Genomic DNA, 18,303 nt, shown 5'->3' on the forward strand with positions numbered 1-18,303 from the left:
AAAAGTGTCCAGCCCAAAAATGTTTTCCACCAATGGTAGTGGGTTGGATGGTGGTAATGCAGAAGCGTAATGGTGCAGCACACTCTTGCGGTGGTTTTAAACTGCCAGTCTATATGTGATGTGCTGCAGATTTGTATCCTATTCCACGGCAGGCAGAGTTTCTGGCAATGTAAGTTGCCATTCCACATTTTTATAACATGCATAAACACAAAGGAATGCAGTGTTTACTATAAGACACAACCTGACTTAGTGGCCGTTGCAATGCTGGGCACCCCAAGACGAAATGAGGCTGATTGTCATTCCTACATTGACCTTAAATGTGACCCGGCCGTCCATCCACAATCATTGTCAGTAAAATACAGCTGGACAACCCGTGGGGGTTTTGGGGATGGCCCCAGAGTCCAGTGAAAACACTTGGGCATCCAATGACAGATTCATATATCGCCTGCTGTCACAAACAGTTGTCAAATGGACTATCTGATGGCACATGCCACATGTGGCTTCCACATGTGGGCAGTCTCATCAAACATGCAACAAATGACAGTCAGGACCCGACCATTGGCTTGCCCAACAAGCAGAAGGAGAATGACGCCACGGATACAAAAACCATCACAGGTGGGAATAGTGACACCACAACCGATGCAAACATGCCGAGCTTGGTGCAGGCAAAGATAAGAGGTAGCACATTTGGGACACTCAAAACTACACTTACATGAGGGACCCTGCAAATCGGTCATCCAGGCCTCTTACAAGTGCCCATAGCTCTTGTGGTGCTTGCTGAATTGCAGTTGTACCACCGCATGGGGTGGATGTCCAAAATAGCCTGCAACAGACAAATCCAGTCAAAGCGGAGTTTCTTGGGTTCAGTGGAGGGCTTCAAATTCTGGACAACTTTGTGTAAACCTGCGGTGAACAACAACAACAAGGCGATCTTGTTGACTGGATCAACGATACACCTTATCTTACAGTGTAGAAAGAACAGGTGTAGGTAATTCTCCCACCTTTCCATAGACTCATTGAAACTTGCGAATAGTGGTGGGGGTGGAGGAGGAAACTACACAACAGGTGCCTGGTCTCCCACTGGCAAGGGTACCAAGGAAATCTGCATTTTGTTTCATCAGCCCCTGAATCAACTCCTGAATCTGCACCTCCTGCTGCTGCTGTTGCTGCTTCTACTTCTACTGTTCCTTCTATAGGTGCAGATGTTCCTGCCAGCATGGCAAAAATGCCATGTTGATGGTAGCCCAAAATTAACACCAGCAAAAGGGAAACAAAAAATTGTGGCATCATATGTATAAGCATGTCGTTCATTTCCACTTCTGCACAGGTATGATAATCAAGCTGCACTACACTGTCGACATTCGGGAGGACGACGGTTCAATCCCATGTCCAGCCATCCTAATTTAGGTTTTCTGTGATTTTCCTAAATCGCTCCAGGCAGATGCTGGGATGGTTTCTTTGAAAGGGCACGGCCGACTTCCTTCCCTAATTCGATGAGACCGATGACCTCGCTGTTTGGTCTCTTCCCCCAAGCAATCCAATCCAGTCCAGTCCTACACTGTTGACACAGGTAGTGTACGGGCAACAGTTGCTCGATAATAACTGGGGAGTGATTTCCCTAAATCGCCCCAGGCAAATGCCGGGATGGTTCCTTTGAAAGGGCACGGCCGGCTTCCTTCCCTAATCTGATGAGACCGATGACCTCGCTGTCTGGTCCCCTCCCCAAACAATCCAAATCCAATAACTGGGGAATATAAACCTGAGAGGAAAGGAAAACTCACTGTGTAAGCCAGTCTACAGGAAGCAGAAAATCCGAAACGTCATGGATATGTGTATAGGAATAAGCTCAGCACATGGTTGGAGTGGGTGGGTGTCGACTGAGTACTCAGCACCATCACTTAAATTAGTTAATTTTTTTTTGAATATGCTTCTGTTTCAACAAATCTTTGTTTATCCAAATTATTTCAACTAGCTCATATGATTTATAGAAAAAACAGTAAGTTACACATTTTTCCTCCTGAATAAAAGTTGTTTGTGTTTACCACTATGCCATGTGTTTCCCAATTTAGAATTTCTTTGGTTTCCTTAAATCAAATGAGGCAAATTTCTTTGAAAATGGCCAATTTGCATTCTGTTCCTTCTCCAGTCCATGCATGTGATCTGTCTCTAATGACTTAATCATTAATTCAACTTGATACCCTGATGTACCATTACTTTTCAAGTTTATTTAATATGAATAAGCAAGTGCTTTATTCCAGTATATGATGTTTTGTATTTGTTAGATTCCTATTGATTTGCAAAGTTTATGTTATATTTTTTAATTTTATTTTCTAGGGAATATCGTTGACGAATGATTTGGATACAGCTGACAAAGGAGACATGAGGGCTTACATGTCACTCGTAAACACTGTACTTGCAGTTGCTGAGGTAAAGCTACTACTTTTTTTAAAAATTAGTCAATGACAATATTATTGCACCTGGGAATGAGGCTGCTTCAGTTGGCTGATTGTGACACAAGATGTAATTGGGGTTGTGGAGGGAAGGAAAGATGGCACAAGTACAGTTATGCAATTAAAATTGCACTAATCTTGGTGATTTATAGTTATTAAGTGGATGGTCCGTAAGGGGTAAATGCTGAGTGATTCATCTGCTGTATCTGTTTCACCGGAATCCATTCCAATTTCATCCACTGTGTAAGTTTATTGTCATAGTCATGTGCTGCATATTCATCTTACCTCTCCAGACCAATACTGATGATTATATTCTTCCATTAACCTATCTCTGCATCAATACACATTTTCAATTTCTTTGACATGTTGCAGGTTCTAACCAAACATTTTGTGTAATATTACATGAAGTCTGTTTGGTTATCTGTTTCAGGGTAGTTAAATTAATGGAATAAACTTTTGTCCTGCAGTGTTATGTTTCATTGTACCCCAGATTAACTCTATAGGGTTCAGATCACAGTGGTATGGTGGGATCCTCAGAACATCATATCCCTTACATTTTAAAACTGTATCTGCCTTAAAAACAGGCTTTGGCTTGTTGTAACACACTTAAAAGCTCATTTCTTGTTCAGCTTGGTTCAAAACTGATTTTGCTCTGAATGAGCCATTCAGTTATGTCATTTTTGTGAGTTCCAGTAATGGGAGCTTTATTTGTCTGAAAAGCATGATATGGTGCATTATCAAGAACAACAATACTACCAGCTGGGATATTAGGAACCAGTTTCTCTTCTAACCATTTCTGATAATTATATCCATTCATATAATTGCGAAAATCATGGAACTTATATTTGAAATCATAAACCAACTCTGCTTCTTCTGTGAAACACATTGCTGCTTCAGTGTGGACAGCAAAACCTGTTTGGCCTGCACTGCTATTAGTCATTACACTCAGAACGCCTCCATGCTGCCAGCACTTTTTCATGGTATAATGCATATGCACCAATGTTTCATCTGTGAATACCACTGGTTTATTTGGCTCTCAAGTATTCAATACATTTTGCAAAAATGTAGCTGTGCTATGTTAGGATGTTTCTCTTATTTTACATTTTTTTAAAATAAAATCCCATCTCTTTCAAAATTTTCCAAAATGTTTCCCTTCTCTCTGGAAATTTATCTCAGTTTTTGAAAATATAAGCAGATTTCCCAATGTTTCCTTCTTCTGCACCTTATGCTCCAAAAATTTTCTTCAAATATGTGCTTTGTTGAAGTCGCCTAGAAAAAGTAATTTTCTAGACTGCTGTTGTTTTCTAGGAGTTTTAATTTTTCCCTGATTTCTTCCTCTTCCTTAAAGTCTTTCAAAGTGTATTTTACTGTTCTTTCTGACTTTCCTATCATTTTTTCCACCCATAAGACTGCTTCCTGTAGAGGCATGATTACCTACTTCTGCTTTTATTCTTCCTGCCAATATTGTACAACTTTGAATATAAGCTCTTTTCCATCTGAGTGTGGCCACTTTCATGACACCTCCTCCTGTTTTCCACTCATAGGGTATTCATGATTATAGATAACATCACACTGCATTTCTGGTGGTATTTCATGAGGACATGCTGAAGCACTTGATAGTATATTCACAGTTTACCTGAAAGCATTGGCGAAGAAATGCATTTTCCTTAAGTCACCACTATACATGTTTACTGTAACGTCACCGCGTGTTTCTCATAATGGCCACAGGAGGCCAAGTGCAATAATATTGTGGTTCGGTACTACATGTTTGTATCTGTCTTTCTTCCATTGTTATTCTTATTATTATTATTTGTCACCATTTGCCTCTGTGAAACACCTAGTTTTTTACTGTCAGATGTTTGAGCAGAACAACTTTAGGACTCCATAAAAATTATGCAATGGGTCTGTGTGTGAATTTTCATAGACAAATAGAGCATGGGAAATGGAAAAATGGACCGGCGTGAGGACTAGTTTTGTAAAGAATAATTTAGATGCTTGAAATAAATCGGTGATTAAGAAAATCTTAATTATTGATTCAAAGAAAGATTCAAATGTCAAGAACAGCTATGTAACTAATGTGTCAAAAATTATTCTATTCAAGCCCTAGCTATGTTGTACATAGAAAGTTACGTTGGTGTGATATTTAACTGTTAATAAAAAGTTCAGAAAAAGAAATTAAAAAATAATACAGTCACATGTCTTGTAAAATAATTTTTCTGAAAGAAACTAAGAAAACAGATTAGAGAGACATTTGACATACCTTTGAATGGTACTCGAAATCATATACTGATACAGAATTTAACGTTCAGTGTTTAACTTAGAATCTTGGAACTTAAAAGCATGCTAGAAGGACGTTTGTCTAGTGGTTTATGTAGGCAGTGCAGTCTCATTTGCTGTATGTGATCTCAAGCATCATTCAAAGGCACATCAAATGTTTCCCTAATATTTTGCATTTCTTACTTTTAAACAAATCATTTCACAAAACATTTGACAGCTTTTTCAAGTTTTGATTTTTATCACATTATTCTCTCTTGCTTATAATAAGTAATCTTTATTTATGACAGACTGTTTTGACTTTATCGCCATTTTCAAGTATGTCTAGATTACAAAATTGTTAAGGCTTTCGTGGCCACTTGTTGACAAACTGGCCTATTGGCTTCTGTCTTGGGTTCTTTGGCTGATGTTCATCTAATGATTTTACTGATGTTTCGCCAGCTCGAGTGGCTGAAGCCGAGCTCGTGGCCGCAGACTACGTGTACCTGGCGCGCCAACGTCCGAGAGCTTCTCTGCGGTCCTTTCCAGTGCGGTTCTCTTCTTGCTACCTGCGAGGTTGTTCGCTGCAGTATGGGAAGCCAGGATCAGTTTACCTTAAGGCTTTCCTCTTTCTTGTTGAAACTGTTCGTGTGTTTTTGTATTTCTACAGCTTCTCTGAACAAGCATGTGTGATAGTGATTCTTTACATCCAGAACTTCCATTTCGGCGAATTTTATTACGTGGTCGGTCTCACTCAGTGCATGCTCTGCCACGGCCGATTTCTCCACCTGACCCAACCTACAATGTCGCTTATGTTCTTTGATCCTGGTGCTGATTGATCGTCCAGTCATTCTGACATAAACTTTTTCACATGTGCATGGTATACATCATATTCCCGACATTGCAAGTGGGTCCCTTTTCTCCTTTGCTGGTCTAAGACACTCTTTGATCTTTCTTGTCGGTTTGAAAATCGTCTTTACACCATGTTTGTGCAATATACAGCCGATTGTGTCCGTCACTCTGGGAATGTATGGCAGAAAGGCCATATCCGACATTTCTTTTTCTGATTCCTTACTTCGCCAAGGGTTTGGCTCTGTTACACTTCTAATATAATTTGTGGAATACCCATTGCTCCTCAGAACACTTTCCAGGTGTTGCATTTCACGTCTGAGGTGCTGCGGCTCACATATTCGTCCTGCTCGCATTACGAGCATATTAATCATGCCTCTTTTCTGGCTCGGGTGGTGGTTTGATAATTTGTGCAGGTATCTGTCTGTGTGTGTCAGTTTTCGATAAACGCTGTGTCCCAGGTTTTCGCCATCCCTTGTGACCAGCACATGTAGAAATGTCAGTTTTTTGTCTTTTACTACTTCCATGGTAAATTTTATTTTGGCATGGAGGCTGTTCAAGTGTCTTAGGAAGTCACCGAGCTGTACTTGACCATGGCTCCACACAGCAAAAGTATCATCGATGTGTCTCTGCCACACCTTAGGTTTTCAAGTCGCCAAGTCCAGTGCCTGTGCTTCGAATTGTTCCATGAAGAAGTTGGCCACCACTGGACTAAGAGGACTACCCATGGCGACGCCTTCCAGCTGTTCATAGAAATCACCATTCCACGTGAAATAGCTCGTGGTGAGACATGCATGGAAGAGCTTCTTGATGACTTGCGGGAAAATGGAACCGATCTGCTCCAGAGCGTCACTGAGTGGCACTTTCGTAAACAAAGAAACAACATCAAAGCTGACCAGGATGTTGTTTGGTGCAAGTTTCAGTTTGTTCAGCTTCTCAATGAAGTGACAGACAGAATCGGCCGTATATTGTGCAAACATGGCGTAAAGACGATTTTCAAACCGACAAGGAAGATCAAAGAGTGTCTTAGATCAGCAAAGGAGAAAAGGGACACACTTGCAATGTCGGGAATATACCGTATACCATGCATATGCGGAAAAGTTTATGTCGGAATGACTGGATGATCAATCAACACCAGGATCAAAGAACATTAGCGACATTGCAGGTTGGGGCAGGTAGAGAAATCGCCCGTGACAGAACATGCACTGAGTGAGACCAACCACGTAATAAAATTAGACGACACAGTTGTTCTGGCTCTAGAGAAGAACTATCACACGCACTTGTTCAGAGAAGCTATAGAAATACAAAAACACCTGAACAGTTTCAACAAGAAAGAGGAAAGCCTTAAGGTAAACAGATCCTGGCTTGCCGTACTGCAGTGAACAACTGTCACAGGTAGCAAGAGGAGAACCACACCGGAAATGACCGCAGAGAAGCTCTCGGACGTTCGCGCGCCAGGTACATTTAGTCTGCAGCCGCGAGCTCGGCTCCACTTCACCACCGGCAATGGAGGGTGAAGCTTTGACAATGCCAGCCACTCCTACTGGCGAAACGTCAGTAAAATCATTAGATGAACATCGGCCAAAGAACCCGAGACAGAAGCCAATAGGGAGTTACATCTAGATTGATGTGATGTCCATATTACATTGTTAGTGGGCTGTTTTATAACTTTCACTGCTGTAGTAAGATGGTAAATGATGTCCAGATGTTGAAAATAAAATGTTAATTATGACATGACAGCAGTTAGACAGTTCCACTCTTGTGACGTCATATCATTATCAAATACATATGCTGCTGGCCCTAAACAAGAAAAATTTTCTCTCTTTTTAACAACTAACACACAATATTCTAAAAACACTATAGTGTCAACAGTAAATATTCTACTAAAGGGTGTAGACATTATTTATTTTATCTGTTGTACTGACCTTCCATAACTTATATCTCAGAGCTCTGTGCACTGAAAACTTGTCTTCATTCTCCAATAGAGAGGAAGCAGGAAGGAAAGATAGATAGAAATATTGCTGTCAACTACAATTATATTAAATATCATAAATGGTGGTGGTGGTGGTGGTGGTGGTGGTGGTGGTGGTGGTGATGGTGATGACAATTATGATGATGATGTAAATGAGACCTAGTCATTTGTTTCATATTTCCTGGTGTCAAGAGCCCCAATACACAAGAGAGAGCCGATGACAGCCCATTCAGAATTTGTATTACCTAGTAGGAAGTTACATGAAAGTAATATAATTCATTTTGCTTTCACTTCGACACACTTGAGCAATAGCCTGCAGCACTTAGTGTGCATACTTTATTTGGCTCAACGTAATGTCTACAATTCACACATTCTTGGTAGAACATTATTAAGAGTAGACAGACTTAGGAGATTCTCATGTGTATTTTGATGAGTGTGTGCAGAGCAGTAAAATTTTGTATAACATGGTTGCATCCATTATTTATATGAGTTATGATGTGCAATTTGTTCTACTATAACTGCTTGGTGAAAGCAGATGATTTATTTTTATAAAAACTAAAGGCTTTTTCTCATTGTGGAAATGAACTAGCAGCTCAGTGTGACTGGCTGAAGTTGTTACGTACTTCCAGCTTACATTATAAAATAAAACCATGTATTATATTTTACATGTAATTGTTATTTGCATGGGTTTAACTCATTGCCTAGCTTTACATCACATGATTTTTCCATATATGAACACTGAACAAGTTTTGCTTCATAGACAACTATACTAATTGAGATACTAAATATAGTTAAAACTTGTTTTCAGTAAATGATTGTTTCAGATTTACCCAATACCATGCTTCCTATTTACTACACTGAGGTGACAAAAGTCATGGGATAGTGATATGCACATGTACAGATGGCGACCTTATCGTGTACACAAGGTGTGAAAGGACAGGGCATTGGCAGAGGTCATTTGTACACAGGTGTGATATATATGAAATGGTTTCCAATGTGATTGTGGCCACACAATGGGAATTAACAGACTTTGAACATGGAATGGTAGCTGGAGCTAGATGCATGGGACATTCTGTTTCAGAAATCATTAGGGAATTCAATATTCTGAGATCAATAGTGTCAAGAATGTGCCGAGAATACCAAATTTCGTGCATTATCTCTCACCACAGACAGTGCAGTGGCCGACTACCTTCACTTTGACTGAGAGCCATAGCGTTTGTGTAGAGTTGTCAGTGCCAACAGACAAGCAACTATGCATGAAATAATCACAGAAACAACACACATCTCCTGCAGTATCTCTCCTGGGCTCGTGACCATATTGGTTGGACCCTAGTTGACTGGAAAACTGTGGCCTGTTCAGATGAGTCCCAATTTTAGTTGGTAAGAGCAGATTGTAGGATTTGAGAGTGGCACAGACCCCACAAAGCTGGACCTAAGTTGTCAACAAGGCACTGTGCAAAATGGTGGCTGCCCCATAATGGTGTGAGCTGTGTTTACATTGAATGGACTGGGTCCTCTCTCCCAACTGGACCGATCATTGACTGGAGTTGTTCGGCAACTTGGAGACCATTTGCAGCCATTCATGGACTTCGTTATCTTCCCAAACAGTGACGGAATTGTCACTGGGCCACAATTGTTGACGACTGGTTTGAAGAACATTCTGAACGTTTCGAGTGAATGATTTGGCCACCCATATCACCCAACATGAATCCCATGGAACATTTATGGGACATAATCAACAGGTCAGTTCATGCACAAAATCCTCCACCAGCAACAGTTCCACAGTTATAGATGGCTGTAGGGGCAGCATGGATCAATATTTCTGTAGGGGGCATGTACAGTACATACCACATGAAGTTGCTGCTCTGTGCCTGGCAAAATAAGGTCCGACATGATATTAGGAGGTATCTCATGACATTTGTCACCTCAGTGTATATCATTCACATTTTTAAATAAATTCTTTTGTCAATTTGGTTTTCCAATAATAAAACTGAGTAGTGCAATTCCCTATGTAAAGACAGTAATGATTATGAGAGATGTAGTTCAGGAAAAGAAAAATATGCTCTTAGCTTGATAAGTGGTTTCAGAACAGAGAAGAAGTGTGTAGTTAATGTTGTAAGTGGCAGTTTACCAGTGCCGAGAGCAGGAGGACAACTGAAAGAAAGGAAGTAAAAATAAAAGAAAACATTATACCTGGCAACTAAACTTGCTCTGTCCTGTGCTGCAGTTTACCTGCAGATACACTACCCTCTGGTTTTATATAAGACACTTCATTTGTAGCCTTCCTAGTGTTTTTATAGCTACATCAATGTTCTGCAAGCCTTCTTACATTGTGTGGCAGAGGGTACATGTGTACCACTGCCACCTAAGTCTTATCTGTGTGTAATTAGTATATATATTCCAGTCTTCGCCTTAAGCAACAAAATGTTGCTATGCTTCTCTTTGCTGCTAACCATTTCAGATCTAGTAATTATAAACAGGCATAAACAGTTAGGGCCAGTAGTAATGTAGTCAGTGCCTGACTGTGTAACTGTTTTGATAAGTTATTTGATACATAAAATTATGGGTTAGCACCTTTATTGGAGTGTGAAGAACATGCAGAAATAAAGAAAGCCTTTTTGATGATGACTGTGTTATATCCTGGCAGTATTATCCTAACTGATTTGGAGCAAGGTAAGGTGAATAGTCATAAAATATGCTCATGAGGATAGCAAAAGTGTGCAATATATTCAGTGCCCCCTGTGTTCGTGGAAGACAGTCTAAAAAAATTAAAACTGCGAAATTTACATTTTATATACATTATTTATGTTCATTTCAGCTTTATATTTGCTGGTGTGACAAAAGAACAATGAAAGAAGTTACATTACCTAGAAATGGTTCAGTTTATCCGTGGCCATTGAATCATGTTGTTAACTGGCAGAAGAGGAGTCAGGTTATGAAGAAATTATCAGTTCTCGGATGGGCAAACAAAACATTAGAGGAGGTATGTTTCTTTAACTTCTGTGACTTTTCTCTATTTTTTCCTCTTTATAGATTTTCTTTAAAAGATAACATACTGTTTTTTAACAACACTGTGCCCCTAAATTAACGTTAAGAACTTCAAATTAAGTGTCCATGTTGCATGAATCATAAAACGTATTCAGCTGCTTTCTAAATACTTCTATGCTTTCATATATAAACTCCCTTCAAAAATCATTACTTGATTCAGAACCCATACCAATATTTTATTTGATTATGAGAGATTTTAATGATTATTGCTTTTCTAAGTGCGTTGAAAATGAGAATTTCAGTCACTGTCACATATTAGAATACTGGGTAAAAAGTGTTACCAACTTTAGAACATGATGGTGACATTCAGTTGAAATGAGAAGGAAAATTAATCTAGAATGTAATGTCTAACAAAGGAAATAAAACATATTAAACTGACCATAATTGTTAATCACAAGAATAAATTGTAGTGGCAAGACCTGTCATGGAGATAGTACAACAGACATCACTAGGTCGCAGGATGAGCAAAAGTTCAAGAATGGGACTGAATTGTAATTGTAAACTTTTATTTATGTATTAGTTGTTTTTTTTATGTATCACCTGTTCACTAGAAGATATTGCAATCTGTCTTTCAAGTTTTTAGAGGTCAGCACTTCAGAAGAGTTGGAAGGGGAACAGTGACACCAGCATGGTTGAGAACTATTATGATTGTTGGTAGGGGAGCGTGATCGAGCAGCAAATTTCATCATGTTGGAATCTATTTTTCACAGTTGCTCAAGGTCAGCACTTAGGAAGGGTTGGAAAGGGAGCAGTGACACCAGCTCAGCAGAGAACTATTACAATAGTGGGGAGGAGAGAGGTGAGCGAGCAACCTTGGAAATCTACACCACATGCTTTGGCTTTTATGAACATCTACCATGTTTAACCACAGTTTGCCTGAATCCATTTGTAGTCGGAATTGAATTGACTTTAAAATTGTACACATACTCAACAATAGTATTAATTTCTGCAGGAGGTGGTAGAAGTCTAGATAGGAAGGGACCAGTGGCATAGTTACATGTTTCTTGCTGCAATGTGTCAGTGCTCACCGTCACGTATGTCAGAATGAAATGGAATGTGGCAGCTGGCTTTACACAGCCAATGACAGAGCAGCAGGCAGGCAAAATGTTTTGAAGCAAGAGACATTGTGACATTCACCTGTCAGTGTGGAAGCAAAATCTGATATGTATTTGGAAAAAACAGCAGTGTTCACAGTTCGCCACCATAAAGGCAATCTCAAAAATAGCAACATATTTGGACAAAACAGCCAAACATTTGTGACAATAAATATATAAATTTCACAGCTATGCTATTTGGATTATTATTATTATTATTATTATTATTATTATTATTAAAAATAGTGATACCACAGACTGCTGGGTTAGTAAGGAAAACAGGTAGAAAAGAAAACAGTCTGAAAATTAATGTACACAATTTCTTTTTGTTTATTTTATTTCTCCTAGTGTTATCAAAATGTGTGGACAATCAACAAAAGGCATAAGTTTATAATAGGTATAATTTTAACTTTTTGGCAGCTACTTCATGTCAATAAAAATTTGTAATTTTGATTATTCAGAATATGTTAAAAATAAATTTTTCTCAAGGAGCCTTTTTTTAAAAAAAGGGAGGGTTGTCTTTTATTCAAGGTCATCTCATATTTGGCTAAACATGGTATATTGACAGTTTGTAAGTGTATGAGACTATCGATCAGTATCTGTGATCTTTGACTTTTTGATCGTATTTCACAATCTTATGCACAGCTATCCTGGCTACTATCCAGGCACAGAGATTTTTACACACTCTCTCTCTTCTCTTGTTGTATCAGTGTATACAGTCCCTCATACCTTTCCTCAACTTTAATGCCCTGTCTAAACAGTGCAGTGGAAACATTCATTCCTGTCAGAGTTAAATTACTTCGGTCCCACTCCATTACTAGACTGCTTTCTCTAAGTCCTTTTCAGTAGTAGGAAGCCAACTCTGGGATGACTTCCTCCATTATGTCAGAGAGCTGTATAACAGTGCCAGCTTCAGAATACAGTTAATGGCATATCTGCTAAAGCAACAGTAATGTCTGAATTAACTTTACAACTAAGTACACTTCTTTCCAACCAGATGTTCCTCATTTCCCAAAGATCTTACTTGGTGCAGTGTATCTAAATTTCTGTCCCTCATAATTAGCTATTTATTATTATTATTATTATTATTATTATTATTATCATCATCATCATACTTTAGGTGTAAAACCATGGTACATTATAAGAAAGCTCTAATCTAATCAGATTAAATAAATAAAGGAAAGATGATTCTGCAGCTAGTCCACTCACAAAGTGATATACTATGAGATATATTTTGCAACAGTTTCCTTCTTTTAGAATTTACGCTATTACAAGTTGTTTTATTTTTTTATGGCCAAAGCAGTTTTCACGTATTTGTTGCTCATTGTTAGGGAACTGTTTATTTTGTAGGTGTACGAAGAAGTAGAAACCTGCTGTAATGCCTTATCTGAGCGACTGGGTGACAAGCCATATTATTTTGGAGACAAGTAAGTTTTACCTTCCCTCATTTGTATGTTCCAGTTACCAGCTTTTAATAATTAATGTAACAAGCAACACATTTATATTTTAGTCACATGGATTCTCTCCTTCCACTTGATACCCTGTATTCAAAATTGAGCCAGCATGTTAAATATATGCATAAAATGAGAATTATTTAAAGCAGCGTACAATTTTGTAAATTATAAAAAGTCAGAGAAGTTTAATAAAGGATTTAATTGCTTATATTGTGCACATCCACATGGCTGTTTAGTTAATGTTACTTGTAGTAATATGCTAGATGCAACTTTCATATCATTTTGTTAAAAATGTCAAGTTTTGAGATGTGAGATAGGATAATCAGAGGGTGGAAAAGTCTGTAATGTAAAACAGAGTGCAAGAATTTTTCTTCAAAATTCAAGAATTTTGTAAATAATTTGATTACTTATTCATACATGGCATTTTTATACATTTAACTGTTACATCTTATATCGTAATGGAAACTACTGGGTGGAATACAATGAGTGAAGACAATTAATCAGCAGTCTCTTTCTCAGTATTATAAAGACTTTACCCAGGCCATCACAGACAGGCACTGCCCTCCAAACTTGGTCCACCAACATATCTTGTGTGTTATATCTCACCCTTCTGCTAATACTTAAACCACAGTGTTTAAGCCACACAGTAGTCCACCTTCCCCTTTTTTTCAGCAGGCATTGTATAATGGAATGGGGTCTTCAATTCTTAATGTTCAATGATCTGTGTTTGAAACAGGCGTTGATCATTTAAGTACATTGCAACACATCCCTCACCCACATCCATAGTTATAAAATACTGCGTGTCCTTGTTATTTCATTTGTGGTCACATTGCCTTCTCTGGGATATGATGCTAGTCTCAGATCCAATTTCTGATATGAAGAAACATTAACTAGTACAAGGATTTTGTTATTCAGGTGGCTTCCAATTGTTTTTCAATGAAATAAAGTTTCTAAACTATGAAACAACTATATTCTCTAATATTCGCACACTATTAATAAAAGGTACAGGGTGACACACAGGAGATGGATGGTTTTTAATGAAATAATACTCAGCCAACTTTAAAATTAATGCATGTTTATTTACACGAAATCAAAGCTCATTATTTGCCATTTTAGTTAACAAAGTTATTTGTGAAAAATAATGTCGTCAAGGTGATGTCCATCATTTCGAATGCAGGACTCAAGTCTTTTCTCAGAATCCTCCATCACACGGACTAAAATCTCTGCAGCGATGGCAACAATTTCTTGAATGACTGCATTCTTCAACTCGTCCAAATTTCGTGGTTTGTGGTTATAGACACAGTTCTTAAGGTACCCCCACAGAAAAAAGTCACATACTGACAAGTCAGGAGACCTGGGAGGCCAAGGAACATTGCCAAAACATGAGATAATCCAGCCAGGAAACATGCGTCTAAGAACTGTCATTGAAGTGTTTGTGGTGTGCGATGTTGCCCCATCCTGCTGGAACCAAATGCATTTTAAAGGGATTCGTCATCTTCTTAGTTCTGGTTTCAAGTATGTTTCAAGCATACGAATGTAACAAACCAAATTAACAGTAACTGTGGCCCCATTCCCTTCAAAAAAATAAGGTCCAATAATGCCAACAGAGCCAAGAGCACACCAGACTGTTACTTTTTCTGAGTGTAGAGGACGCTGGTGGATAAGGTGTGGATGCTCTGGAGCCCAGTAACACAGGTTTTGCTTATTCACGGTCCCGTTTAAATGAAAATGAGCTTCATCGCTCATCAATAAAATTTCATTTTCATTCTGTCCCAAAATCACTTGCATTCTGTAAGCGAAGTCTTCTCATACAGCAAAATCAGTTTCCTTAAATTGTTGGACAATGAGCATTTTGTAGGAATGGAATTTTAATTCTTTATGCAAAATTTGTCTAACCGATTCACGATTGATTCATAACTCACTAGCAGGATTTCTAGCTGACCGTCCTGGGCTTCTGACTGCCGCTTGCCTTACACTTTCAACATTTTCTGGTGTCGTTACTCTGCATCTCGGGCCAGTTGATCTGAAGTTTTCCACCCATCTGAGGATTCTGTTACAGCTCGGAACAGCTCCATGTCGACAGACATTAAACCGCGAACAAAACAATCACTGCGTGGCAATAATAGACTCACCACCTTTCACGAAACTGTCATAGACAAACACTCGACGTTGCAAGTCCCACTGCTCCATAGTGACTGAGTAAATGAAATGGCGTCTTGTGTGGATCAGAACTATCTCCACCACGACCACCTCCCACTACCGCCCTACGCAGTTCAAAACTGTCCGTCTCCCATGTGTCACCCTGTACTTTTCCCTTTAGAACTATTACAAAAACACATTATCTACATTTACAATACCTCTTCTGCCAAGGCTGCCTATTTCGCATCATATTCCCACCAAGGCTGTTCATTTGCAATTTCTCTCCCGTCAAGACTGCACAGTGAAGAAGAATATAATATAAAATCAAAGAGTTTACAACTTTGGTGGTATTAATTGCAGATACATATTTAAATCAATTAATAAAAACAAATGTAGAAAAATTCAAATAAAATGCTACAATATTAATTTAAATGTGTATAATATGAATATTTAAATATGAAACAACTGATTTTTTAATGAATATGTGTGTATACCAAGTTATTTATATCCAACTGTAGATATTGATACTCACTGGTATTGTACATTTCTTATTGTGTTGCTAACTTGATTGCGTTACAAGCATCACTTTAGAAAGAAACAGAAGAATGGAAATCCTCTGATAGGCCTTTGATTGCTGTCGATTGGGTCCTGACATGAGGAATATCATATGCAAAATATTTTGAAACTTTAAAATATCGAGGTCTATCCATGTGCCACTACTCGTTCCAACCTGGCCATGTGAGTCACATCCATTGAATGGCCGAGATTTATGGATAGTCCTAATTCTCTACCTAGCACCCACTATTCCCAACCTGTCACTGGTACACTCTACCATATTTAAGGCAGGACCCAGCATGAAAGAAGATATACCATATATCAATTGTGCTGAAACTTTAGAATCACTTTCTGTCAGGCATTAATACCACCAACCAGCTGTCCACCAAATTATGGCCAAGACAAATTGGACTCCTAGTTTGAATGTGCACCTACTCACAACATAAAATGCTCAACTTCAATGGTTGTTTTGTGGTTTAGGTGTCTGCACCCCCACCCTCCATCCCATAACTTTGTTCCCATCTTGCTCTTGATATGAGTGTGTGAAAATTATGCAGTGTAGGAGCTGCACTTTTGCACATCCATTGCTCCCCCCTCTCTCTCTCTCTCTGTCTGTGTGTGTGTGTGTGTGTGTGTGTGTGTGTGTGTGTGTGTGTGTGTGTGTCAAGTAGTTTGGTCTATTTTTTGCAATTCTACATGTGTGCTGAACATTAAATTTGGAATTTTACGTTAATGCATGTATGGAGATGCCTATTGTGCAATCATAGTGTTTGTTATGGGGTTATCAATATTAAACAAACTAGTGAGAATGGTAGCCTCCTATTTATATCAATTTTTCAGGACAGTTGGAAGCAGGAATTGCATCCCCATATGGAACATGCTTATTGTTGGCACTTGCTAGGTGAGGGAACAAGTGAAATGTGTAGTGTCAGGCTGATAGGGGAAAACTGCACAGAATGCATCACTCTCTTCTTTTTATTCATATACTCCCTCTGATCATGTGCCCCCTCATTTGCCTTAACTTCAACCTCTCACCAGTTTCATAGATATCTGACACTCCAGTTACATGTGTAGGAATAATTTACTCCTGTGCATTGCTTTCTCATCTTCTTCCCATACCTCCATTCTGTTTTATCCCTGTGGATTTATACTTTCCTGCACCTGAGCAAGCTTTCTTTACCTGCATATTCCCATTGTTATCCTGTGCTATACCGCTCCTCTGTTGTATCACACGCAGTTGGAGAACTCTGCCTACTATGGTGTTACTGAATATATTAAATCAGGAAATAACAAAGAAAAACAGAAAAATTCTACTGACAAGAAAGATGTGAAATGGCATTTTAAAACCTGACATTAGCAGGTATCTTCTGAAAGGATGACCTGAAATGCATGAAATATTGCATATTCCAAGACCTTTCATGTTGTGTTGCTTGCAATGGGGTACTGAAAATATATGTATATGAAAATGGCCATTATTGTAAACCTCTTTCTACTCAAACCTTTCTCCACTGCCTGTGCTAAGTTTTTTGTGACCTTGCATTTTAGATTATCTGCTGTGTCACTTTCCACTTCTTATAGTTGCTTTTCTATTATTAAGTTATTATTTCAGGATTATCCGAAAACTGCAATTTTTGCATGAAGCACCATGTTATAAGGTACTTGTTAATTCTCCTGTGGTGTGCACTACTTTCTGTGAAGTACATTTCTTCCATCAGCATCATAGTTTATACTAATTTGCAAGATTTTGAACACATTTGAATGTGTATTTTTCCTTAAAAATAGCATTAGTTTCATAATTGTTTTTATGTTATTGTTGCTGAATTTGACATTGTACTCATAATTCATTTTAAAATAGATGTGTTATCATCATGTCCATTTATAATTACTTGATTTTTTGACATTCTTTTTTTTATTTTTCAGTCCAACAGAGTTGGATGCCTTGGTATTTGGACACGTGTTTAGCATCTTAACAACTCCATTGCCAAACAACAAATTTGCAGCCATTCTCCGAGGCTATTCAAACATAATTCAGTTGTGCAAATTGATTGAAAATAAATATTTCAAAAGGATTAGTCAGTAAATTGTTCTAATTTTGTAGTTTTTGTTATAAAAATTTAAGACAGTTGTAATTCTAAAGTTTATTAATAAAGTTGCTGATTTAGTTTTCTTATATGTGTGAAAGAAATAACATTTCTGTCAAATAATTAGTGTTCTTGTATGCCGAAATGGCAGTCTCTGTCAGCGTTTTGACTACTTCACATCATGACTTGGAATGAGGAGTGTCTTCTTCTCTTCCCTAGGTATCCCTTCCAAAGTGTTATCCTACCTTTCAGCCAATCTTTGTGATTTCAGTCTACAACTGTGTGCTTCTCCTACTTTAAACTCCTTACCCCGTGGGTAGAGACAGGAAAATATAATTTTCTTTTTTTATCATTGTCTGCCTGTTTTGTTTATTTTCGCCCAATTCTGACATTCATTTTTGCTGATTT

General features: G+C 38.3%; 1 protein-coding gene across 2 annotated transcripts in view; it reads left to right on the plus strand.

Moving 5' to 3' along the window:
• LOC126248232 (metaxin-2) overlaps nt 1-17,965 on the plus strand; it is a 48,970-nt gene extending 31,005 nt beyond the window's left edge. The window contains exons 4-7 of one of the 2 annotated variants that reach the window (XM_049949059.1): nt 2,335-2,427; nt 10,343-10,507; nt 13,017-13,093; nt 17,735-17,963. In XM_049949059.1, the coding sequence (XP_049805016.1) occupies nt 2,335-2,427; nt 10,343-10,507; nt 13,017-13,093; nt 17,735-17,894 (495 nt within the window). In that variant the 3' untranslated portion in view covers nt 17,895-17,963. Of the gene's footprint in view, nt 1-2,334; nt 2,428-10,342; nt 10,508-13,016; nt 13,094-17,734 lie in introns of both variants that reach the window. The other variant, XM_049949060.1, reaches the window with a different exon arrangement.
• Nucleotides 17,966-18,303: the final 338 nt, after the last annotated feature.

Source organism: Schistocerca nitens, chromosome 3 (assembly GCF_023898315.1).
Source record: "Schistocerca nitens isolate TAMUIC-IGC-003100 chromosome 3, iqSchNite1.1, whole genome shotgun sequence".
Taxonomy (NCBI): Eukaryota; Metazoa; Arthropoda; class Insecta; order Orthoptera; family Acrididae; genus Schistocerca; species Schistocerca nitens.